Source organism: Phyllobates terribilis, unplaced genomic scaffold (genome assembly GCF_046119375.1).
Source record: "Phyllobates terribilis strain yellow unplaced genomic scaffold, ASM4611937v1 Scaffold_150__1_contigs__length_4496277, whole genome shotgun sequence".
Taxonomy (NCBI): domain Eukaryota; kingdom Metazoa; phylum Chordata; class Amphibia; order Anura; family Dendrobatidae; genus Phyllobates; species Phyllobates terribilis.
Window position 1 is genome coordinate 3053073 of NW_027362910.1, and position 27954 is coordinate 3081026.

Sequence of the window (27954 nt, forward strand, 5' to 3'; positions counted from 1 at the left end):
TTACTGGCCAGCCACGCTGTGGAGCAGTTGGATGCATGTGATGGAGCATTGTCCTGCATTAAAATCATGTTTTTCTTGAACAATACCGACTTCTTCCTGGACCACTGCTTGAAGAAGTTGTCTTCCAGAAGCTGTCAGTATGTCTGGGAGTTGAGCTTCACTCCATCCTCAACCCAAAAAGGTCCCACAAGTTCATCTTTGATGATACCAGCCCATACCAGTACCCCACCACCACCTTGTTGGCATCTGAGTTGGAGTGGAGCTCTCTGCCCTTTACTGATCCAACCTCTGGCCCATCAAGAGTCACTCTCATTTCATCAGTCCATAGAACCTTTGAAAAATTAGTCTTAAGATATTTCTTGGCCCATTCTTGACGTTTTATCCTTTGTTTCTTGTTCAAAGGTGGTCGTTTTTCAGCCTTCCTTACCTTGGCCATGTCACTGAGTATCACACACCTTGCGCTTTTTGATACTCCAGTAACGTTGCAGCACTGAAATATGGCAAAACTGGTGGCGAATGGCATCTTGGCAGCTTCACGCTTGATTTTCCTCAATTCATGAGCAGTTATTTTGCGCCTTTTTTGGCCAACACTCTTCTTGTGACCCTGTTGGCTATTTGCCATGAAACGCTTGATTGTTCGGTGATCACGCTTCAAAAGTTTGGGAATTTCAAGACTGCTGCTTCCCTCTGCAAGACATCTCACAATTTTGGACTTTTCAGAGCCCATCAAATCTCTCTTCTGACCTATTTTGCCAAAGGAAAGGAAGTTGCTTAATAATTAGGCACACCTTATATAGGGTGTTGATGTCATTAGTCAACACCCCTCCTCATTACAGAGATGCACATCACCAGATTTACTTAATTGGTAGTTGGCTCTCAAGCCTATGCAGCTTGGAGTAGGACAACATGTATAAAAAGTATCATGTGATCAAAATACTCATTTGCATAATAATTCGGCACACAGTATATGGCTTGGGGTAACAAAGATGGTTGAGTCTGAAGAGCTGTTTACTCAGAGGGCTGCTCCAAAGCTTCAGTGTCTGCTAGTCAGGGTAGTAGCCCAGCTCTGAAGCAAGCTACACCGCCTGTGTATCTAATAAGAATTTTTAACTGCATCTAGCCTAGGCAGACTGTGGGGACCCCAACCAAACCCAGACGCTCAGCCCCCCTACCGCCCCCCTTTCCTTGACAATACAATAATGTAACTCTTACAACTGGATGGGTGAGGATCGGTCACAGCTTTATTAACTCTTTATACTCATTCCATTAGAAAGGCATTTTATTTCTAAAATATTTCAGATTGTTGCAGCATGCCCTGTGTCTCCACACTGGCAAGTTGGCAGACAAGTGTAACTCTCCAACATGTCCTTTCTATTTCCAGGCCACGGAGGATCCTGCGTACTCGTATGCAGGACTCTGACCCCCATCCATCACTCTTAACGGTTGTTCCACTCCGTCCTGGAGTCCTGACAGGAATGTGTCCAGTCCAATATCCATTAAGTGAACACAGTCGGGCCGTATGAGGCCTGCTTTATCTCCTTCCAGTTGTCGGTGTCGTATCACTACACCGCCTCTGTCTCTTCTAAATTTTGCCATCCGAATGTTTATTACCTGCCTTGTCCGTTCGATGGCCGGGTACACACGCGGCTCGGCTCCGTACACCTCGTACACACACGGCTCCGCTCACCTCGTACACACACGGCTCTGCTCCGTACGCCTCGTACACACTCGGCTCCGCTCCATACACCTCGTACACACGCGGCTCCACTCCGTACACCTCGCACACATACGGCTCCGCTCCGTACGCCTCGTACACACACGGCTTTGCTCCGTACGCCTTGTACATGCGCGGCTCCGTACGCCTCGTACACACGCGACTCGGCTCCGTACACCTCGTACACACGCGGCTCGGCTCCGTACACCTCGTACACATGCGGTTCCGCTCCGTACACCTCATACACACGTGGCTCCGCTCCGTACACCTCATACACACGTGGCTCCGCTCCGTACACCTTGTACACGTGCGGCTCCGTACACCTCGTACACATGCGGTTCCGCTCCGTACACCTCATACACACGTGGCTCCGCTCCGTACACCTTGTACACGCGCGGCTCCGCTCACCTCGTACACATGCGGCTCTGCTCCATACACCTCACACACATACGGCTCCGTACACACGCGGCTCCGCTCCGTACACCTCGTACACACACGGCTCTGCTCCGTACGCCTCGTACACACTCGGCTCCGCTCCATACACCTCGTACACACGCGGCTCCACTCCGTACACCTTGCACACATACGGCTCCGCTCCGTACGCCTCGTACACACACGGCTTTTCTCCGTACGCCTTGTACATGCGCGGCTCCGTACGGCTCTTACACACGCGGCTCGGCTCCGTACGCCTCGTACACACGCGGCTCGGCTCCGTACACCTCGTACACACGCGGCTCCGCTTGCCTCGTACACGTGCGGCTCCGTACACCTCGTACACACGCGGTTCCGCTCCGTACACCTCATACACACGTGGCTCCGCACACCTTGTACACGCGCGACTCCGCTCACCTCGTACACACGCGGCTCTGCTCCATACACCTCACACACATACGGCTCCGTACACACGCGGCTCCGCTCCATACACCTCGTACACACACTGCTCCGCTCCGTACACCTCGTACACACGCGGCTCTGCTCCATACACCTCACACACATACGGCTCCGTACACACGCGGCTCCGCTCCGTACACCTCGTACACACACGGCTCCGCTCCGTACGCCTCGTACACACACGGCTCCGTTCCGTACGCCTCGTACATGCGCAGCTCCGTAAACCTCGTACACACTCGGCTCCGCTCCGTACACCTCGGACACACTCGGCTCCGCTCCGTACACCTCGTACACGTGCGGCTCCGCTCCATACACCTCGTACACATGCGGCTCCGCTCTGTACACCTCGTACACGCGCGGCTCTGCTCCATACACCTCACACACATACGGCTCCGTACACCTCGCACACATACGGCTCCGTACACACGCGGCTCCGCTCCGTACACCTCATACACACGGCTCCGCTTCGTACACACTCGACTCCGCTCCGTACACCTCGTACATACTCGGCTCCGCTCCGTACACCTCGTATACACTCGGCTCTGCTCCGTACACCTCGCACACATACGGCTCCGTACACACGCGGCTCCGCACACCTCGTACACACTCGGCTCCGCTCCGTACGCCTCCTACACGCATGGCAACGCTCCGTACGCCTCGCACACGCGAGGCTCCGCACCGTACGCCTCGTACACGCGCGGCTCCGCTCCGTAAGCCTCGTACACGCGCGGCTCCACTCCATAAGCCTCGTACACGCGCGGCTCCGCTCCGTAAGCCTCGTACACGCGCGGCTCCGCTCCGTAAGCCTCGTACACGCGCGGATCCACTCCGTAAGCCTCGTACACGCGCGGATCCGATCCGTAAGCCTCGTACACGCGCGGATCCGCTCCGTAAGCCTCGTACACGCGCGGATCCGCTCCGTAAGCCTCGTACACGCGCGGATCCGCTCCGTACGCCTCGTACACGCGCGGCTCCGCTCCGTACGCCTCGTACACGCGCGGCTCCGCTCCGTACGCCTCGTACACGCGCGGCTCCGCTCCGTACGCCTCGTACACGCGCGGCTCTGCTACATCCACACTGTAAACCCCTCCTGACCCCACACATAAACTTCAGCTCATCCAGCACCATGACAACCAGCACAGCAGAGTCCTGCATCCACTGAGGCCCCTGATCATGTGACCCCTGACTCCTCCCCTCCTGTGACCTCATCACAGCTCCTGTGCGCACACAACAGCCATATATGTGGTGGCGGCTCTGCAGGTGGAGGTATGTGGAGACCCCATTACTGGGCGCAGGGGGCATTAACCCCTTCAGCACGGAGGCTCTTTGGGGGTCTTGTGTTGCCCCTTTATAAGAATCATAAGGTTTCTGTTCTGTTTCCTGTAATAGATACATACGACCCCACTATGGAGACAGGAAGGGAGGAAACGTATTGTTCTCATAGTACAGGGCCCCGTTCTTGGCCCCACATAGTGTAATTTTCCCATAGTACCGCCATCCCCCCACACAGTACAATCAGAGGCATAACTAGGGTCTGATGGGACCCGTTGCGAGATTTCGACCTCCCCCCATCCTGATACGTGCTGGATTGCAGATCCTAGCAGGATTCTCCGGCCTGTTGATATCCGTTCATTCGACTGAGTCCTGATTTTGCGGATCGTTGTAGCGTTCTCCGGCTGTGACTGGCTGTACATCTGGAGTCACAGCCAGAGAACGCTACTACAATCCGAAAATCAGGACGCTGACAGGAACAAAGGGACGGAATTGCTACAACGTGGCCTTCTTTTAAACCAAGGCCGCCCAATCAGAACGCAGTAGCGTCCACCAATCGGAGATGAGGGGGCGCGAAAAAGTGATTTTATGCATGCCTTTGTGACACAGTACAGTCCCTATCAAGGTGTGGATCGTTGAAATAGCTGCTGTGTGAAAGCGTCCCAACGACCGCCGAGATCGTTAGTTAGATCGCTGGGGTGGCCGAAATCGTTGGGAAGTTCTGCATGTTTGACAGCTCCCCAGCAATCCCAAAACCGTGACGTAATAACGATCTCGCTAGCGATCTCGTTATGTGTGATGGGACCTTAAGTCCACTGGTTATTAAATTGAGTAACAAAGTGTGTATATGGGAAACACTACCTTGGGCAGAGTAAACCTCATTAACATGTACTTAATGCCATGCATTCTGTACATTGTACATAAGCCACCTCTCTGGATTCCTAAATACTGGTTTAGGCAAATGCACAACAGCTTTAGAGACTTTGTGTAGAAGAGAGGGACCCTTAGAATAAAGACAGAAAAATTGCAATTACCAAAAAATCAGGGGAGTAGCTTTGTCTTATATACAGTGGGTACGGAAAGTATTCAGACCCCTTAAAATTTTTCACTCTTTGTTTCATTGCAGCCATTTGGTAAATTCTAAAAAGTTCATTTTTTTCTCATTAATGTCCACTCTGCACCCCATCTTGACTGAAAAAAAACAGATGTACAAATTTTTGCAAATTTATTAAAAATGAAAACCTGAAATATCACATGGTCATAAGTATTCAGACCCTTTGCTCAGACACTCATTTAAGTCACATGCTCTCCATTTCCTTGTGATCCTCCTTGAGATGGTTCTACTCCTTCATTGGAGTCCAGCTGTGTTTAATTCAACTAATAGGACTGGATTTGGAAAGGCACACACCTGTCTATATAAGACCTCACCGCTCACAGTGCATGTCAAACCAAATGAGAATCAAGAGCTCAAAGGAACTACCCAAGGAGCTCAAAGACATAATTGTGGCAAGGCACAGATCTGGCCAAGGTTACAAAAGAATTTCTGCATTACTCAAGGTTCCTAAGGGCACAGTGGCCTCCATAATCCTTAAATGGAAGAAGTTTGGGACCACCAGAAGTCTTCCTAGACCAGCCAAACTGAGCAATCATGGGAGAAGAGCCTTGGTGAGAGAGGTAAAGAAGAACCCAAGATCACTGTGGCTGAGCTCCAGCTATGCAGTAGGCAGATGGGAGAAAGTTCCATAAAGTCAACTATCACTGCAGCCCTCCACCAGTCGGGCCTTTATGGCAGAGTGGCCCGACGAAATCCTCTCCTCAGTGCAAAACATATGAAAGCCTGCATAGAGTTTGCTCAAAAACACATGAATGACTCCCAGACTATGAGAAATAAGATTCTCTGGTCTGATGAGACTTTTTGGTGATAATTGTAAGCGGTATGTGTGGAGAAAACCAGGCACTGCTCATCACCTGCCCAATACAATCCCAACAGTGAAACACGGTGGTGGCAGCATCATGCTATGGGGGTGTTTTTGTCACCCTATCTCGGCGTTCAGGAGGTCAGGAGCCTATGCTGACCCTACACTGAGGCCCTGCCTAATCCCTCTACCTGGAGGTACTGTTGATGGTACAGAGGTCCAGGCCACCAGCGTAAACCTACCTCCTGAGAATCCCTGAACCTCAGTAATCTAGTCCTGAGAAGGACCCCGATCACAACAATTGGGGACAGGACCGTATATGCCAAACACAGTACAAGACGAACGAGACAGTACAAGGGGCAAACCAAAAACCACCTTGCATACAAATAACTTACACCACTACAACGGAGGGAACACCAACGGGTAAGGGGATAAAGAATAAAGCGAGGAAGGGAAAAAACCACACCGAGTACACTTCGCTCCTACTTCACAATACCACGTATCACTCCGATAGTCTGCATGAAAAGCTTTCACCGACAACCACCCTATCAGAACGGCAGGTATTTGAAGGAGTCCCAATACTGCAGAATTAACTGCAGCTGGGCGAGGCTGGGCCTCGTCTAGCACAGAGAGAGAGAATTAACTCCCTCCCTGCCGAAAAACACCAAGCACCAAAAACTCAGCTGCGAGAAGTCAGGCTGTGTAATCGCGACGATCTTCATGGCGACACACCCGTGACAGTACCCTCCCTTCTACGAGGGGCCTCCGGACCCTCAGGGCTAGGTTTATCCGGGTGAGTCGTGTGGAAGGCCCGAATTAATCGGTCTGCGTTAATATCCGACGCAGGAACCCACATCCTCTCCTCAGGACCATACCCCTTCCAATGAACCAGGTACTGAAGGGACCGGCGATTAAAACGTGAATCGATGACCTTCGATACCTGAAACTCCAGGTTACCATTGACCACCACAGGAGGAGGAGGTAAAGGTGACGGTATCACCAGCGCCACATACCTTTTAAGCAAAGATGTGTGGAACACGTTGTGAATTTTAAAAGTAGAGGGGAGGTCAAGACGAAATGCCACTGGATTAATTATAGAGCAGATCCTATACGGCCCGATGAACCTGGGACCCAGTTTCCAGGAGGGAACCTTAAGTTTTATATTCTTGGTAGACAACCATACCCGATCGTTCACACTTAGGTCCGGACCAGACACTCTCTTCCTATCAGCCATACGTTTGTATCGGTTCCCCATAGAACTTAGATTATACAGCAACCCTTTCCATATCGAAGCGAGTGATGACGAAAATCGTTCCTCCTCAGGAACCCCCGAAGAGCCCCCCCTACTGAAAGTACAAAACTGGGGGTGAAAACCATATGCCCCAAAAAACGGGGACTTACCAGTGGACTCACTCCGCCTATTATTAAGAGCAAACTCCGCCAGAGGTAAGAAAGAAGCCCAGTCCTCCTGGTTCTCTGACACAAAACACCGGAGATATGTCTCCAAACTCTGGTTCAGACGTTCCGTCTGACCATTGGTCTGGGGATGAAAAGCCGAAGAAAACGATAAATGCATCCCCCGCTGTGTACAAAATGCCCTCCAGAATTTGGACACAAACTGAGACCCCCGATCAGACACCACATCAGAGGGTACACTGTGAAGCCTTACAATCTCCCCAATGAACACCTGCGCAAGAGTTTTAGCATTAGGAAGAGCGATAAAATGTGTCATCTTGCTGAACCTGTCCACTACAACGAGTATGACCGTTTTACCCGAAGATGGCGGGAGATCCGTAATAAAGTCCATAGACAGATGAGTCCAAGGACGCTCCGGGATCTTCAAAGGTAAGAGAGCCCCAGACGGACGGGTACGTGGGGTCTTAGAGCGCGCACAAACCCCACAGGACGCAACAAAAGTTCCCACCTCCCTATGTAAATTAGGCCACCAAAACCGACGCGAAAGGAGATCCACAGTTGCTTTACTCCCTGGGTGTCCTGCCAAAGCTGAGTTATGGTGTGCCTCGATCACCTTTTGTCGCAACTGATCTGGAACAAACAGTCTCCCAGGAGGTCCAAAAGGGGCGTCCCCCTGAGCCTCCAATACTTCCTCCTCAAGCTCAGAGAATACTGCCGACACCACCACCCCCTCCTGAAGGATAGGAACTGGGTCATCTGTATTCCCGGCCCCAGGGAAACTACGAGATAAGGCATCCGCCTTTACATTTTTTGATCCAGGACGATATGTGACGACAAAATTAAACCTGGTAAAAAACAATGACCACCTAGCTTGTCTGGGATTCAGACGTTTTGCGGACTCCAGATATAGCAGGTTCTTGTGATCGGTGATGACGGTGACCGGATGGATAGCCCCCTCCAAAAAATGGTGCCACTCCTCAAAAGCTAACTTAATGGCCAAGAGTTCCCTATTGCCGACATCGTAATTCCTCTCAGCGGACGACAATTTTTTAGAGAAAAAAACGCACGGACGCCATTTACCAGGAGACGAACCTTGTGATAATACTGCCCCTACCCCTACCTCAGAAGCGTCTACCTCTACAATGAATGGCTGTGACGCATCAGGTTGAATGAGTATGGGTGCCGAGGCAAAACATTTTTTCAAGGAGGAGAAAGCTTGACAAGCCTTGTCAGACCACCTAGAAAAATCCGTCCCTTTTTTTGTTTTGTCTGTGAGAGGTTTAACCATGGACGAGAAATTACGAATGAATTTCCGGTAATAATTAGCAAACCCCAGAAAACGTTGTAGTGCCTTAAGATTCTCTGGCAGATCCCACTCAAGAACTGCCCGCACTTTCCCAGGGTCCATACGAAAACCAGAAGCTGACACCAGGAAGCCTAGAAACTGGAGTTCCTGAACGGCGAACACACACTTTTCCCACTTGGCGTACAGTTTATTATCCCGCAAGATCTGTAACACCTGCCTAACATGCTCCTGATGAGACACAAGATTAGGCGAGTAAATTAAGATGTCATCCAGATAAATAACAAGAAACTGACCCACCAGGCAGCGAAAAATGTCATTAACAAAGTGTTGGAACACCGCCGGGGCATTAGTCAGACCAAATGGCATGACCAGGTTCTCATAATGTCCCTCCGGAGTGTTAAAAGCCGTCTTCCACTCATCCCCCTCCTTCATCCTTATCAGATTGTATGCCCCCCTGAGATCCAATTTAGAGAACCATTTGGCGCCCATGATCTGATTGAAGAGATCGGGGATAAGTGGGAGCGGATACGGATCTCGGACAGTAATCCGATTAAGTTCACGGAAATCCAGGCTTGCGAAAAACTTCCCTGACCGAGAGGCCTGGCGTTGATCGAGAATATGGGGATGGGTTTAGCCAACACACTCAATCGCATACCTTGAACCCGAGCAAACCGAGCGTCCACCAGATTAGCCCCGGCCCCACTATCCAGAAGAACAGATATCCTCTCAGTTCTCGTACCCACCACCACCTCCGCCGGTACAAGAAACTGAGACGAACCTAGGGACGAAATACCTACTCCCAGATTGCCGTCCACCACACAACCTGGGATCAATAGTTTTCCGATGACTCTTTGCTCTGCGAAGGACGGGAAGGACACCCCCCAATAAAATGTCCCTTTCTCACGCAGAAGAAACATCTTCCTGTCTTGTGGCGCACCGCCGGTCCCCTCCCCCGAAAGGATGTCCCTCCTAACTGCATAGGCTCCTCTGGACTGACCAGGGGAACCTCCATATAAGGGACCCTTGTAGAAGGTGGAGTCATCACAGGGGGTGGAGTTATCCCGCACCTCTCCCGAAGCCGTCTGTCAATGCGAATAGCAAGGGCCATAGCGGCTTCCAGCGACACGGGAGAGTCATACTGTGCCAACATATCCTTTAATTTGTCAGATAAACCTTGACAAAACTGGCTCCGAAGAGCCGAGTCATTCCACTGGGTGTCCGTGGCCCACCTACGGAACTCTGAACAGAATTCCTCCGCTGGACGATCTCCCTGCTGGATCCTACGTAACTTAGATTCAGCAAGGGAGATCCGATCCGGGTCATCATATACAAGACCCAGAGCAGAGAAAAACCCATCCACTGTCCGGAGAGCCCGGGGGAAGAGAGAACGCCCAAGATTGGGGGTCCCCTTGAAGGAGCGAGATGACTATTCCCACCCTTTGTTCTTCACTCCCCGATGACCGAGGCCGCAGCCGAAAGTACAACTTACATGCCTCCCGGAAAACAAAAAACTTGTCCCGCCCCACCGTGAACCTGTCAGGGAGAGCTACTTTGGGTTCTGATCCGGCTTGCTCCAGGGGATACAAAACCTTGGACTTAACGTCCGGCAGCTCCAAGGACAAACTCTGCAACTGCCGAGCTATATTGGCTACTGGATCCATGGTGGCTGGAGAGAATCTTTTAGTGGGTCGGTGAAAATGTCACGCTGTCTCGGCGTTCAGGAGGTCAGGAGCCTATGCTGACCCTACACTGAGGCCCTGCCTAATCCCTCTACCTGGAGGTACTGTTGATGGTACAGAGGTCCAGGCCGCCAGCGTAAACCTACCTCCTGAGAATCCCTGAACCTCAGTAATCTAGTCCTGAGAAGGACCCCGATCACAACAATTGGGGACAGGACCGTATATGGCAAACACAGTACAAGACGAACGAGACAGTACAAGGGGCAAACCAAAAACCACCTTGCATACAAAAAACTTACACCACTACAACGGAGGGAACACCAACAGGTAAGGGGATAAAGAATAAAGCGAGGAAGGGAAAAAAACCACACCGAGTACACTTCGCTCCTACTTCACAATACCACGTATCACTCCGATAGTCTGCATGAAAAGCTTTCACCGACAACCACCCTATCAGAACGGCAGGTATTTGAAGGAGTCCCAATACTGCAGAATTAACTGCAGCTGGGCGAGGCTGGGCCTCGTCTAGCACAGAGAGAGAGAATTAACTCCCTCCCTGCCGAAAAACACCAAGCACCAAAAACTCAGCTGCGAGAAGTCAGGCTGTGTAATCGCGACGATCTTCGTGGCGACACACCCGTGACAGTTTTTCAGCTGCAGCGACAGGACGACTGGTTGCAATCAAAGGAAACATGAATGCTGCCAAGTACAGAGAGATCCTGGATGAAAACCTCTTCCAGAGTGCTCTGGACCTCAGACTTGGCCGAAGGTTCACCTTCCAACAAGACAATGACCCTAAGAACACAGCTAAAATAACAAAGGAGTGGCTTCAGAACAACTCTGTGACCATTCTTGACTGGCCCAGCCAGAGCCCTGACCTAAACCCAATTGAGCATCTCTGGAGAGACCTGAAAACGGCTGTCCACCAACGTTCACCATCCAACCTGAAGGAACTGGAGAGGATCTGCAAGGAAGAATGGCAGAGAATCCCCAAATCCAGGTGTGAGAAACTTGTAGCATCATTCCCAAGAAGACTCATGGCTGTACTAGCTCAAAAGGGGGCTTCTACTCAATACTGAGCAAAGGGTCTGAATACTTATGATCATGTGATATTTCAGTTTTTCTTTTTTAATAAAATTGCAAAAATTTCTACATTTCTGTTTTCTTCAGTCAAGATGGGGGCAGAGTGTACTTTAATGAGAAAAAAATGAACTTTTTAGAATTTACCAAATGGCTTCAATGAAACAAAGTGTGAAAATTTTAAAGGGGTCTGAATACTTTCCGTACCCACTGTATATGTATGTCCCTTATCCTGGGCCTCAACCTAGTATATGTCCCCCGTTCTTCCTCTGTTCTTTAGTGTATAGAAAAAAATAAACTATTACACTCACCATGGGCGAACATAGAAGTGATGGGGCCCCATAACAGAAGTATAATTCACTCCCCATAATCCTCCATACAGTATAATGCACAGCTCATAGTCCATACATGTAGTATAATGCACAGCCCATAATCATCCATGTAGTATAATGCACAGCCCATAGTCCGTACATGTAGTATAATGTACAGCCCATAGTCGTACATGTAGTATAATGCACAGCCCACAGTCTGTACATGTAGTATAATGCACAGCCCACAGTCCATACATGTAGTAAAATGCACAGCCCATAGTCCACACATGTAGTATAATGCACCGCCCATAGTCCACACATGTATTATAATGCACCGCCCATAGTCCACACATGTATTATAATGCACCCGCCCATAGTCCACACATGTATTATAATGCACCTTCCCATAGCCCACACATGTAGTATAATGCACAGCCCATAGTCATCCATTTAGTATAATGCACAGCCCATAGTCATCCATGTAGTATAATGCACAGCCCATAGTCATCCATTTAGTATATTGCACAGCCCATAGTCATCCATGTAGTTTATTGCACAGCCCATAGTCATCCATGTAGTATAATGCACAGCCCATAGTCATCCATGTAGTATATTGCACAGCCCATAGTCCATACATGTAGTATATTACACAGCCCATAGTCATCCATGTAGTATAATGCACAGCCCATAGTCATCCATGTAGTATAATGCACAGCCCATAGTCATCCATGTAGTATATTGCACCGCCCATAGTCCATACATGTACTATAATGGACAGCCCATAGTCATCCATGTAGTATATTGCACCGCCCATAGTCCATACATGTACTATAATGCACAGCCCATAGTCATCCATGTAGTATATTGCACCGCCCATAGTCCATACATGTACTATAATGCACAGCCCATAGTCATCCATGTAGTATATTGCACCGCCCATAGTCCATACATGTACTATAATGGACAGCCCATAGTCTGTACATGTAGTGCAACAAAAGAGCATGGACCGCACCTCCAAAAATCATACATTTGATCTAATGCCTCTCGGCAAAAATATATATAACTGAACATGAGGTTCTTAGTTTAACATTCTGATCAAACAGTATGAAGCCCACTGCCACGTCACGGCAAACCTCGTAGCGGGTCCTAACATTTCCTACCTGAACGGGAGTGGAGCCGTGCGCCAACCACCGCCACAGCGACCAATGCACCAGCAGGGCGGGCGGCCTGGTGCCTCACAGCACCCATACTGCAAGACCGAGTCCCCATGACTCCAGGCCACGCTGCCCCACAAGCACAAAACTACAGCAACAATGGCCGACACACTGCACCAACACCACAAGAAGGGAGCATTGTGACTCACCTTCCTCAAGCTCTCAAATGAGAGCAAAAATAGGCTAGACCCTCTTTGCAGTCTCCTGCTAATTAAAATCACCTGTGCCAAATGGGAGGAGTGCTGGTCCAAGAAAGGGGAAAGAATATGCAATGCAAAAAAAAGGAGCATGGACCGCACCTCCAAAAATCATACATTTGATCTAATGCCTCTCGGCAAAAATGTATATAACTGAACATGAGGTTCTTAGTTTTACATTCTGATCAGACTGTATGAAGCCCACTGCCACGTCACGGCAAACCTCGTAGTGGGTTCCTACATTTCCTACCTGAACGGGAGCGGAGCCGTGCGCCAACCACCACCACAGCGACAATGCACCAGCAGGGCGGGCGGCCTGGTGCCTCACAGCACCCATGCTGCAAGACCTAGTCCCCATGACCCCAGGCCACGCCGCCCCACAAGCACAAAACGACAGCAACAATGGCCGACACACTGCACCAACACCACAAGAAGGGAGCATTGTAGCTCACCTTCCTCAAGCTCTCAAATGAGAGCAAAAATCGTCCGGTTGTTGCCTACTCATATAATAAATGGTTCGAAAAAAAGGAGAAAAAATTTGTTTTACAGCATAAAGAACATGATTTTATTAGGTAAAATTTACAAAATAGCACATACAAAATTATTTCAAATAAATCACAACACAAGGGAAGTAAGGTGCAGAGTGCCGGATGCCGGGGGGTCCCACGGATAGTGTGGCAACCGGGCTATATGTGTAAGTGGCTGCATATATAGATTCAGGGTGGGCATGAGGACATTCATCTAAAGGGATTATGGTAAAAAAAAACACAGCAAAATGCTAGACTGCTTATGCAGATAGTAAAGAGTAATAGTAAGATATGCAGACAGTCCCATTCGCGGTCCAGCCCATCCCACACAGGTCAGAGTAGCATTACATGTAGAACTCACCCAAGTTAGGTGCCGGCACGATCCCCACGTCAATAGGACCCCCCCGCCACTGGTGATGATGAAGGTGGCGCGCCCCAACTCATACCTGTAGTATAATGCACAGCCCATAGTCCATACATGTAGTATAATGCACAGCCCATAGTCATCCATGTAGTATAATGCACAGCCCATACTCATACATGTAGTATAATGCACAGCCCATAATCCATACATGTAGTATAATGCACAGCCCATAGTCCATACATGTAGTATAATGCACAGCCCATAGTCCATACATGTAGTATAATGCACAGCCCATTGTCATCCATGTAGTATAATGCACAGCCCATACTCATACATGTAGTATAATGCACAGCCCATAATCCATACATGTAGTATAATGCACAGCCCATAGTCCATACATGTAGTATAATGCACAGCCCACACTCTTACATGTAGTATAATGCACAGCCCATACTCATACATGTAGTATAATGCACAGCCCATAGTCCGTACATGTAGTATAATGCACAGCCCATAGTCCATACATGTAGTATAATGCACAGCCCACACTCTTACATGTAGTATAATGCACAGCCCATACTCATACATGTAGTATAATGCACAGCCCATAGTCCATACATGTAGTATAATGCACAGCCATAGTCCATACATGTAGTATAATGCACAGCCCATACTCATACATGTAGTATAATGCACAGCCCATACTCGTACATGTAGTATAATGCACAGCCCATACTCATACATGCAGTATAATGCACAGCCCATAGTCCGTACATGTAGTATAATGCACAGCCCACAGTCATCCATGTAGTATAATGCACAGCCCATACTCATACATGTAGTATAATGCACAGCCCACAGTCATACATGTAGTATAATGCACAGCCCATAGTCATCCATGTACTATAATGCACAGCCCATAGTCATCCATGTAGTATAATGCACAGCCCATACTCATACATGTAGTATAATGCACAGCCCATAGTCATCCATGTAGTATAATGCACAGCCCATACTCATACATGTAGTATAATGCACAGCCCATAGTCCATACATGTAGTATAATGCACAGCCCATAGTCATCCATGTAGTATAATGCACAGCCCATACTCATACATGTAGTATAATGCACAGCCCATAGTCCATACATGTAGTATAATGCACAGCCCATAGTCCATACATGTAGTATAATGCACAGCCCATACTCATCCATGTACTATAATGCACAGCCCATACTCATCCATGTACTATAATGCACAGCCCATACTCATCCATGTAGTATAATGCACAGCCCATACTCATCCATGTACTATAATGCACAGCCCATACTCATCCATGTAGTATAATGCACAGCCCATACTCATCCATGTAGTATAATGCACAGCCCATACTCATCCATGTACTATAATGCACAGCCCATAGTCATCCATGTAGTATAATGCACAGCCCATACTCATACATGTAGTATAATGCACAGCCCATAGTCATCCATGTAGTATAATGCACAGCCCATAGTCCATACATGTAGTATAATGCACAGCCCATAGTCATCCATGTAGTATAATGCACAGCCCATACTCATCCATGTAGTATAATGCACAGCCCATAGTCATCCATGTAGTATAATGCACAGCCCACACTCTTACATGTAGTATAATGCACAGCCCATAGTCCTTACATGTAGTATAATGCACAGCCCATAGTCCTTACATGTAGTATAATGCACAGCCCATAGTCCATCCATGTAGTATATTGCACAGTCTATAGTCCATACATGTAGTATAATGCACAGCCATAGTCCATACATGTAGTATAATGCACAGCCCATACTCATACATGTAGTATAATGCACAGCCCATACTCATACATGTAGTATAATGCACAGCCCATAGTCCATACATGTAGTATAATGCACAGCTCACACTCTTACATGTAGTATAATGCACAGCCCATACTCTTACATGTAGTATAATGCACAGCCCATAGTCTGTACATGTAGTATAATGCACAGTCCACACTCATACATGTAGTATAATGCACAGCACATAGTCATCCATGTAGTATAATGCACAGCCCATAGTCATCCATGTAGTATATTGCACAGCCTATAGTCCATACATGTAGTATAATGCACAGCCATAGTCCATACATGTAGTATAATGCACAGCCCATAGTCCACACATATAGTATAATGCACAGCCCATACTCATACATGTAGTATAATGCACAGCCCATAGTCCATCCATGTAGTATATTGCACAGTCTATAGTCCATACATGTAGTATAATGCACAGCCATAGTCCATACATGTAGTATAATGCACAGCCCATACTCATACATGTAGTATAATGCACAGCCCATACTCATACATGTAGTATAATGCACAGCCCATAGTCCATACATGTAGTATAATGCACAGCTCACACTCTTACATGTAGTATAATGCACAGCCCATAGTCATACATGTAGTATAATGCACAGCCATAGTCCATACATGTAGTATAATGCACAGCCATAGTCCATACATGTAGTATAATGCACAGCCCATACTCATACATGTAGTATAATGCACAGCCCATACTCGTACATGTAGTATAATGCACAGCCCATACTCATACATGCAGTATAATGCACAGACCATAGTCCATACATGTAGTATAATGCACTGCCCACACTCTTACATGTAGTATAATGCACAGCCCATAGTCCATACATGTAGTATAATGCACAGCCCACACTCTTACATGTAGTATAATGCACAGTCCACACTCTTACATGTAGTATAATGCACAGCCCACACTCATACATGTAGTATAATGCACAGCCCATACTCTTACATGTAGTATAATGCACAGCCCATAGTCCATACATGTAGTATAATGCACAGCCCATAGTCCATACATGTAGTATAATGCACAGTCCATACTCATACATGTAGTATAATGCACAGTCCATAGTCCATACATATAGTATGATGCACAGCCCACACTCATACATGTAGTATAATGCACAGCCCACACTCTTACATGTAGCATAATGCACAGTCCACACTCTTACATGTAGTATAATGCACAGCCCACACTCTTACATGTAGTATAATGCACAGCCCACACTCATACATGTAGTATAATGCACAGCCCATACTCATACATGTAGTATAATGCACAGCCCATACTCATCCATGTAGTATAATGCACAGCCCATAGTCCATACATGTAGTATAATGCACAGCCCACACTCTTACATGTAGTATAATGCACAGTCCGCACTCTTACATGTAGTATAATGCACAGTCCACACTCTTACATGTAGTATAATGCACAGTCCACACTCTTACATGTAGTATAATGCACAGCCCACACTCATACATGTAGTATAATGCACAGCCCATAGTCCATACATGTAGTATAATGCACAGCCCACACTCTTACATGTAGTATAATGCACAGCCCATACTCATACATGTAGTATAATGCACAGCCCACACTCTTACATGTAGTATAATGCACAGCCCATAGTCCATACATGTAGTATAATGCACAGCCCACACTCTTACATGTAGTATAATGCACAGTCCACACTCTTACATGTAGTATAATGCACAGCCCACACTCATACATGTAGTATAATGCACAGCCCATACTCTTACATGTAGTATAATGCACAGCCCATAGTCCATACATGTAGTATAATGCACAGCCCATAGTCCATACATGTAGTATAATGCACAGTCCATACTCATACATGTAGCATAATGCACAGTCCATAGTCCATACATATAGTATGATGCACAGCCCACACTCATACATGTAGTATAATGCACAGCCCATACTCATACATGTAGTATAATGCACAGCCCATACTCATCCATGTAGTATAATGCACAGCCCATAGTCCATACATGTAGTATAATGCACAGCCCACACTCTTACATGTAGCATAATGCACAGTCCACACTCTTACATGTAGTATAATGCACAGCCCACACTCATACATGTAGTATAATGCACAGCCCATACTCATACATGTAGTATAATGCACAGCCCATACTCATCCATGTAGTATAATGCACAGCCCATAGTCCATACATGTAGTATAATGCACAGCCCACACTCTTACATGTAGTATAATGCACAGTCCGCACTCTTACATGTAGTATAATGCACAGTCCACACTTACATGTAGTATAATGCACAGTCCACACTCTTACATGTAGTATAATGCACAGCCCACACTCATACATGTAGTATAATGCACAGCCCATAGTCCATACATGTAGTATAATGCACAGCCCACACTCTTACATGTAGTATAATGCACAGCCCATACTCATACATGTAGTATAATGCACAGCCCACACTCTTACATGTAGTATAATGCACAGCCCACACTCTTACATGTAGTATAATGCACAGCCCATAGTCATACATGTAGTATAATGCACAGCCCATAGTCATCCATGTAGTATAATGCACAGCCCATACTCATCCATGTAGTATAATGCACAGCCCATAGTCCATACATGTAGTATAATGCACAGCCCATACTCTTACATGTAGTATAATGCACAGCCTATAGTCATCCATGTAGTATAATGCACAGCCCATACTCATCCATGTAGTATAATGCACAGTCCACAGTCATACATGTAGTATAATGCACAGCCCATAGTCATCCATGTAGTATAATGCACAGCCCATAGTCATCCATGTAGTATAATGCACAGCCCATACTCATACATGTAGTATAATGCACAGCCCATAGTCCATACATGTAGTATAATGCACAGCCCACACTCATACATGTAGTATAATGCACAGCCCATAGTCCATACCTGTAGTATAATGCACAGCCCATAGTCATACATGTAGTATAATGCACAGCCCATAGTCCGTACATGTAGTATAATGCACAGCCCATAGTCCATACATGTAGTATAATGCACAGCCCATACTCTTACATGTAGTATAATGCACAGCCCACAGTCATACATGTAGTATAATGCACAGCCCATACTCATACATGTAGTATAATGCACAGTCCATAGTCATACATGTAGTATAATGCACAGCCCATAGTCATACATGTAGTATAATGCACAACCCATACTCATACATGTAGTATAATGCACAACCCATACTCATACATGTAGTATAATGCACAGCCCATAGTCCATACATGTAGTATAATGCACAGCCCATACTCATACATGTAGTATAATGCACAGCCCATAGTCCATACATGTAGTATAATGCACAGCCCATAGTCCATACATGTAGTATAATGCACAGCCCATACTCATACATGTAGTATAATGCACAGCCCATAGTCCATACATGTAGTATAATGCACAGCCCATAGTCCATACATGTAGTATAATGCACAGCCCATAGTCCATACATGTAGTATAATGCACAGCCCATAGTCCATACATGTAGTATAATGCACAGCCCATACTCATACATGTAGTATAATGCACAGCCCATAGTCCATACATGTAGTATAATGCACAGCCCATAGTCCATACATGTAGTATAATGCTCAGCCCATAGTCCATACATGTAGTATAATGCACAGCCCACACTCATACATGTAGTATAATGCACAGCCCATAGTCCATACCTGTAGTATAATGCACAGCCCATAGTCATACATGTAGTATAATGCACAGCCCATAGTCCGTACATGTAGTATAATGCACAGCCCATAGTCCATACATGTAGTATAATGCACAGCCCATACTCTTACATGTAGTATAATGCACAGCCCACAGTCATACATGTAGTATAATGCACAGCCCATACTCATACATGTAGTATAATGCACAGTCCATAGTCATACATGTAGTATAATGCACAGCCCATAGTCATACATGTAGTATAATGCACAACCCATACTCATACATGTAGTATAATGCACAGCCCATAGTCCATACATGTAGTATAATGCACAGCCCATACTCATACATGTAGTATAATGCACAGCCCATAGTCCATACATGTAGTATAATGCACAGCCCATAGTCCATACATGTAGTATAATGCACAGCCCATACTCATACATGTAGTATAATGCACAGCCCATAGTCCATACATGTAGTATAATGCACAGCCCACACTCTTACATGTAGTATTATGGCCAAGGGCACCGTGTAGTCGCTGATTTAAAAAAACAGAACATTATACTCGCCTTCTCTCTGCTCCCTCGCCGCTCGGTGTCTTCTTTCTGGAGCTGCCGCTGACTTCAGCTGCAAGTGACAGGAGAGCATGATGTTACTTCCATGCGCCCCCTAATGGCGTACATGCCGATGTCAGCTGCTGGCCTCTGATTGGTCAGCAGTGTGTATTATGGCACTTCAGCTGAATGTCAGTCCGAGAACACATCCAGCTGAAGTAGGGGTCGGTCACAGGAGCCACTGCGGTCATTAAGCCTCTCAATATAATGCTCTCATAGTACCTCTATTTCCCCACACCGTATAATGTTCTCACAGTACCGCCATCCCCCCACATACAGTATAATGTTCCCACATTACCACCATCCCCCCCACATACAGTATAATGTTCCCACAGTACTGCCATCCCCCCACATACAGTATAATGTTCCCACAGTTCCGCAATCTTCCCACATACAGTACAATGTTGTCACAGTCCCGCCATCCCCCCACATACAATATAATATTCCCACATTACAACCATTCCCCCCACATGCAGTATAATGTCCCCACAGTGCCACCATCCCCCCCATATACAGTATAATGTTCCCACAGTTCTGCAATCTTCCCACATACAGTATAATGTTGTCACAGTACCGCCATCCCCCCACATACAATATAATATTCCCACATTACCACCATCCCCCCCGCATACAGTATAATGTTCCCACAGTGCCACCATCCCCCCGCATACAGTATAATGTTCCCACATTACCACCATCCCCCCACATACAGTATAATGTTCCCACATTACAACCATCCTCCCCCACATACAGTATAATGTTCCCACAGTACCGCCATCTTCCCACATACAGTATAATGTTCCCACAGTACCGCCATCCCCCCACATACAGTATAATGTTCCCACAGTGCCACCATCCCCAGTTTTATTTTATGTTTTAACACTTGGTTTTCCTTTTTTGGTGTTTTTCGTGTAATATATGGAAGCCTACAGGAAAATGCTAAAAGAAACATAATATCCAGGAATAAAACCACTGTACATGGAGACATTAGCATCAAATAACTGTCTTGTTCTTACAAACACGCTCTTATAAATGAGATCTAACGTGATAAAAGATTACAACCTGGGGAAGACGGGAAACATTCATATAGACGGTCGGTGGTGATGTAGTCAGTGACGGACTTTGGCCAAATTTGTTTCTAGAGCCGTATTAGAAGATGAAGATGTTGTCCTCATCATGAAGTTGTTATTTCTCATGCCATGTGTAATGTATATGACGAGAATTAGCGTTATGGAAGATGAGTCTATAAGAAACGTATTCAGCTGCCGACTCCGAGGAAGAAACTGCTTGTTGTCTGTGGCCTAAAATACACTGCTCAAAAAAATAAAGGGAACACTTATACAATAGAATAAAACTCCAAGTATATCAAACTTCTGTGAAATCAAGCTGTCCACTTAGGAAGCAACACTGATTGACAATCAATTTCACATGCTGTTGTGCAAATGGAATAGACAATAGATGGAAGTTATTGGCAATTATCAAGACACAGTCAATAAAGGAGTGGTTCTGTTGGTGGGGAACACAGACCACATCTCAGTACCAATGCTTTCTGGCTGATGTTTTGGTCACTTTTGAATGTTGGTTGTGCTTTCACACTCGTGGTAGCATGAGACGGACTCTACAACCCACAGAAGTTGCTCAGGTAGTGCAGCTCATCCAGGATGGCACATCAATGCAAGCTGTGGGAAGAAGGTTTGCTGTGTCTGTCAGCGTACTGTCCAGAGGCTGGAGGCGCTACCAGGAGACAGGTCAGTACACCAGGAGATGTGGAGGGGGCCATAGGAGGGCAACAACCCAGCAGCAGGACCGCTACCTCCGCCTTTGTGCCAGGAGGAACAGGAGGAGCACTGCCAGAGCCCTGCAAAATGACCTCCAGCAGGCCACAAATGTGCATGTGTCTGCACAAATGGTTAGAAACCGACTCCATGAGGGTGGTATGAGGGCCCGACATCCACAGATGGGGGTTGTGCTTACAGCCCAACACTGTGCAGGACGCTTGGCATTTGCCACAGAACACCAGGATTGGCAAAGTCCCCAGAGATGAAAGCAGGTTCACACTGAGCACATGTGACAGACGTGACAGAGTCTGGAGACGCCGTGGAGAGCGATCTGCTGCCTGCAACATCCTTCAGCATGACCGGTTTGGCAGTGGGTCAGTAATGGTGTGGGGTGGCATTTCTTTGGAGGGCCGCACAGCCCTCCATGTGCTCTCCAGAGGTAGCCTGACTGCCATTAGGTACTGAGATGAGATCCTCAGACCCCTTGTGAAACCATATACTGGCGTGGTTGGCCCTGGGTTCCTCCTAATGCAGGACAATGCCAGACCTCATGTGGCTGGAGTGTGTCAGCAGTTCCTGCAAGATGAATGCATTGAAGCTATGGACTGGCCCGCCCGTTCCCCAGACCTGAATCAGATTGAGCACATCTGGGACATCATGTCTCGCTCCATCCACCAACGTCACGTTGCACCACAGACTGTCCAGGAGTTGGTGGATGCTTTAGTCCAGATCTGAGAGGAGATCCCACAGTAGACCATCTGCAACCTCATCAGGAGCATGCCCAGGCGTTGTAGGGAGGTCATACAGGCACGTGGAGGCCACACACAACACTGAGCCTCACTTTGACTTGTTTTAAGGACATTACATCAAAGTTGGATCAGCCTGTAGTGTGTTTTTCCACTTTAATTTTGGGGGTGACTCCAAATCCAGGCCTCCATTGGTTAATAAATTTGATTTCCATTGATGATTTTTGTGTGATTTTGTTGTCAGCACATTCAACTGTACAGAACAAAGTATTCAATGAGAATATTTCATTCATTCAGATCTAGGATGTGTTATTTGAGTGTTCCCTTTATTTTTTTGAGCAGTTTTATTAGTACGTCAGGGACAAAAGCAGAATGTTGTAAAATAATAAAAATACCATTGCTGCTTGGGTTTCTGGGTGATTCTTACTGAAGCAGTGGCCAACTTAGCCAGTGATTGGAAGTATGGAGGAGATGTCTAAGTCAGCAATTCAACTTATGTTCCAGTCCATAAAAACTAGAGAACACAACATCTACACATTCTATCTCCTGATATATTTCCCTTATTGTCTCCAGTAATTGTATTAATACACAGAATTCTTTATGATGTTACATCGGCTCATCTTCTTCTCATTCAGGTTTCTACAATATCAGATCCTCTCAGTGAAGATCTTCTATATTAAGAGAATTTTTCTAAATCACCTATCAAGGATGGACATGGACAGAGACAAGATGGCGGAGAGGTTATTACACCTCACCCTAGAGATCCTCTTCCGGCTTACTGGAGAGGTGAGAGATTCTGATGACGTCACATTACATCATTCTTATCTATGGGAATAACAGATGGACAGAACTGGAGAGGTGAGGACTCTGGAAATGTCTGTAGTGAGATTTATTAATGTGTCTCTCCATAACCAGGATTACACAGTGGTGAAGAATACCTCTAGTGAGCGCTGTCAGGACCCTGTGTCTGAGGGTTGGGGAAGACCCCTGAGCCCAATCACAGAGCCTCCATCTCACCCCCTGATACATGAGGACATCAATGACCAGAAGATCCTAGAACTCACCTACAAGATGATTGAGCTGCTGACTGGAGAGGTGACACTGCTGGGAATGCTGGGACATTATACAGTAACGCTATGGAGGGATCGGGGGATGACGGTATCATTGTATGTGTCAGGTTCCTATAAGGTGTCAGGATGTCGCCGTCTATTTCTCCATGGAGGAGTGGGAGTATTTAGAAGGACACAAAGATCTGTACAAGGACGTCATGATAGAGGTTCCCCAGCCCCTCACATCACCAGGTAATAGACAGGACTAAATACACACGGCCTATAATTATCTGTATGTAAAGAATGAATTCAGTCCCTGTATGTGTTTTCTCCAGATCTATCCAGTAAGAGCACAACACCAGAGAGATGTCTCCCTCCTCTTCTTCCACAGGACTGTAAACAAGAAGATCCCAATGTTCCTCAGGATCATCAGGGAGATGGAGAGAAGGTTTCATGAGATCTCCCCTGTGATGTGTAGATGGCTGTGAAGGTCTTGTGTTCGGTCTTGTTTTATCCACCAGTATTATATGTTTTCTACTTGTGTAATGAGACCGGTGGAGATGGCAAGATTAGAGCTGATCATAGATGTGACTTCTCCATCTGTCTGTGACTTTTACAATATTTGTTTCAGGGTGAAGATCTGACCCATATTAATACTACAGAGACATATGTGAGGGGTGATGAGCGGTGTAAGGAGGAGATTCCTACATATGACTACCCAGGTGAGTAGTGACCACTAAATGCAGAAAAGTCACAGATTCTTCTCAGTCACTGCTTTATCAGTCGTGTAGTCCGGCCGTATCACAATCGGGTGATCACCATTTTCCCTCTAGATCTCAACATTTTCCTCCATCCCAAACTGTTCACATTACTTTGTGTAATTGTAAAAGCCCTTTTCTGTAGAATTTACAACCTGGAGGATCCACCTACCTCCTGGGATTAGAAGACGCTGACCGTTACCTGCCCAGGTCTGTAAACTACAAAGTCAAATGACAGCGTACGTAGAAAGTGCTGACAAGTGAGAAAATCACTTGTAGAAAAATATTCTGATGGGCCTGTAAGAGAAAGCGGAGGGTGATGATGCTGTTGACTTCCTAGATCCCTGATATCTTATTGGATGAATCTACCTTCTCTCCCTTCTGTGCGGCTGAATGTTCTCATATGGTCCCTACAAGACCAGGTCCAGTCTTTCTGACCAAACTTCACTTTTATGATCGACAACATTAAATGTACAGTGAGGGCCAGGTGTGAATATCTGTACAATAACAACGGAGTTTCCCTTTATCCCGACTTTTCAAACTATCTTCAAGCAGGATTGCGATAAACTACATAAATAACATTACACCTGTGCCATGATATATCTCTAAGCTGTGCGTGGCTGATGGCTGTAATATACATCTATTCACGCCTGCAGGAGATGTGGTGGCATGGCTCGAGCCCTGGTTTCATGGATTCACTCCACGTCATAAATTCCATTATGTTTTCAATCCTAAGGAATTCAGATTACTGCACAATCTCTCCTGAAACGGGGGCACTAATACTTTCTCTACTCTCCTGGTCAGGACTCATCATACCTCCAATGGTCCACCATAAACGAGTGCGACTCCGGTTTAGTGTTGGAGCTCTCCCTTATATATACGTTCCTGTTGGGGATGTAACAAATCTTTTATTCTGTCTTTTTTACAGGTTCATTCTCTATGATAGCTTGATTGTGGTGGGATCGGCCTTACTCACTTATGTGTCTCTGTAACTCCATGGTGGTCTTTAAAAGGTCTCCATTACGTCTTCCCAATGCCCGAGGTCTAGATTTAAGACCCCTCATCTCTGCACTATTATAAAAAGTTCTACTTCAATGTCTAATATTTCTTCTTGAAATTTATCTGACAGAAAATATTGTCCCTTACGATAGTTTAGATGATGAAGAGCCCCCGAGCCCCAGACTCTAATTACCCCAGAGAGGTTTCTCCACTAGTTACTCACTATTTACTGAGAAGACTGTTCAGTTCCATCATTTCAGTAGATGTTATTGTCTATACTCACAGTTTTTGACTACAGCAGTTCGTTCCCAAAATACTCTGATTTAACCCCTTCCTGCAGACAGTTTTTTGTTCCTAATCAGGTTCCATTTTTCAAATCTGACGTGTGTCACTTTATGTGGTGATAACTTTGAAATTCTTCACAAAGGATAATAGGAAACAAATGGACCTTACAAATTATTTCCAGCTACTCTTGAATGTGACAATCCCCTATATACGGTTGTACACTACTGTCTGGGCACATGGCAGGGTAAGAAGGGAAGGAGCGCCATTTAGCTATTTGAATGCAGATCTTGCAGATCCCAGAGGAGATGGGACACAACATTTGCAGAAACCTTAATATGACAAAATGGCAGAAAACCAGAGCAATATAAATCCCCATAAAGTGACTGCATTTTGGAAATGATAACCCTCAGTGAATTAATCTATAGGAGTAGTGACTATTTTGACTCCACGGCCACTTTCTGGACATTAGCTCGCAGTCGATGTTGGAGAGTAAAAATTGCACATTGGCCATTTTATTGCCCGACACATAGTGCCCAGATTGTGCTCCAGGAGACACACACCGTAAATGAAGAGGGTTCTTCTCACTATAGTAATGCCAAATACATGGATGATAAATGTGGTTTGGACGCACTGCAAGGCTCAGAAGAGAGGGGGAGATCTGACTTTGGGAGAGCGGATATTGCTGGATTGTTTTTTATTGGTATCATTTTCATCTACATAACATTGTTTGGTGGCTTCTTATTCCTTATTTTGGAGGCAGAATGAACAGTTGAACACCACGATCCAATGGTTCATCCTATGAAGCTTTCTATTAGACTGTGAATTGTCATTCACTGTCATTCTGTCAATAAGTTGTCATTTCTACTGACATTTTAAGTAAAAATGTTCAAAAATATAAATTTCCAGGTTGTTTTATTCAAAATTAATAATTGTTTTTTTTTCTTGGCAGATGACTGTACCAGGAGATCAGAGGGACAGGAGATTTTTATATCAGATGATCTTCAGATCCCACAGGATACAATTGAAGTGAATGCCATTACTCCAGATATCCCATCATCCCTTCACATCAAAGATCTGTCATCTGATCATATGAAACACGTCCCGTCTTCTGATTCATTACCGACTACTAAGGAAAATCAAAATAAAAAAATAAGGATTGAAAAACGAACTGCTCCTAAAGCAAAGAAGCCATTTTCACTTTCAGAAAATGTAAATAGTTTTACCCTCGAAAAGTCTATAAGTCAAAAAATACACACAGTGGACAATAGATTTTCTTGTTCCAAATGTGGGAGATGTTTTAACCGTAAATCAGTTTTGGTTATTCACCAGAGAACTCACACAGGGGAGAAGCCTTTTTCATGTTCAGAATGTGGGAAATGTTTTAACCGGAAATCTGAACTTGTTAGACATCAGATAATTCACACCGGGGAAAAGCCTTTTTCATGTTCAGAATGTGGGAAATGTTTTAACTGGAAATCCAAACTTGTTAGACATCAGATAATTCACACAGGGGAGAAGCCTTTTTCCTGTCCAGAATGTGGGAAATGTTTTAAACAGAAATCATATTTTGTTATTCACGGGAGAACTCACACAGGGGAGAAGCCTTTTTCCTGTTCAAAATGTGAGAAATGTTTTATCCAGAAATCAGATCTTGTTAGACACCAGAGAACTCACACAGGGGAGAAGCCTTTTTCATGTTCAGAATGTGGGAAATGTTTTATCCGGAAATCAGCTTTAATTAAGCACCAGAGAACCCACACAGGGTAGAAGCCTTTTTCCTATTCTTTTTTTTTTTTAATCCAATAAATTTTTCAGTTTTTTTCATTAGTTTTTTTTTTCCAAAACAAAAACCAGTACATACAATAATAAAATAACATACATGCATCTCTCCGATATATCCTTTCAGCTTGCCCATTACCGTCTGATAACTTGCAGTTACTATATCTTACAATTAACATTCCACATTCTTGAAATCTCTTATTAGCATAATATTGTAATAAACATTATAATCCTATACACATATAGGTGTGCTATATTATCCAGACCACATGTTAAGGAATTCCAATACACAATGAAACATTAGACCTCGTCAATGCCTCCCTTCCTCCATAAGTCAAACTGTCTCTCCAGCAATAACCCCCTTGATGGCATTCCAGGTGTATCCAACCATAAGTCTCGTATTTTCTCAAATGTATCCATTGAGTTTCATTTTTGATAT

General features: G+C 45.8%; 1 protein-coding gene across 1 annotated transcript; it reads left to right on the top strand.

Annotated features, from left to right (window-relative positions):
• The first annotated feature begins 3795 nt into the window (after positions 1–3795).
• On the top strand, positions 3796–27919 carry LOC141206925 (uncharacterized). The gene is made up of 7 exons (XM_073664289.1): positions 3796–3871; positions 23281–23431; positions 23561–23740; positions 23823–23946; positions 24030–24142; positions 24326–24416; positions 26686–27919. Exons 1-7 carry the CDS (start codon positions 3846–3848, stop codon positions 27501–27503), a joined length of 1503 nt encoding a protein of 500 aa, XP_073520390.1. The 5' UTR covers positions 3796–3845; the 3' UTR covers positions 27504–27919.
• Positions 27920–27954: the final 35 nt, after the last annotated feature.

Excerpts from the sequence above, each read along its gene's own strand:
- LOC141206925 (XM_073664289.1), top strand. The coding sequence starts at position 3,846 with ATGTGGTGGCGGCTCTGCAGGTGGAG. Across the intron at positions 23,432-23,560 it reads TCTTCCGGCTTACTGGAGAG|GATTACACAGTGGTGAAGAA; the intron begins GTGAGAGATTCT and ends CTCCATAACCAG. Across the intron at positions 24,417-26,685 it reads TCCTACATATGACTACCCAG|ATGACTGTACCAGGAGATCA; the intron begins GTGAGTAGTGAC and ends TTTTCTTGGCAG.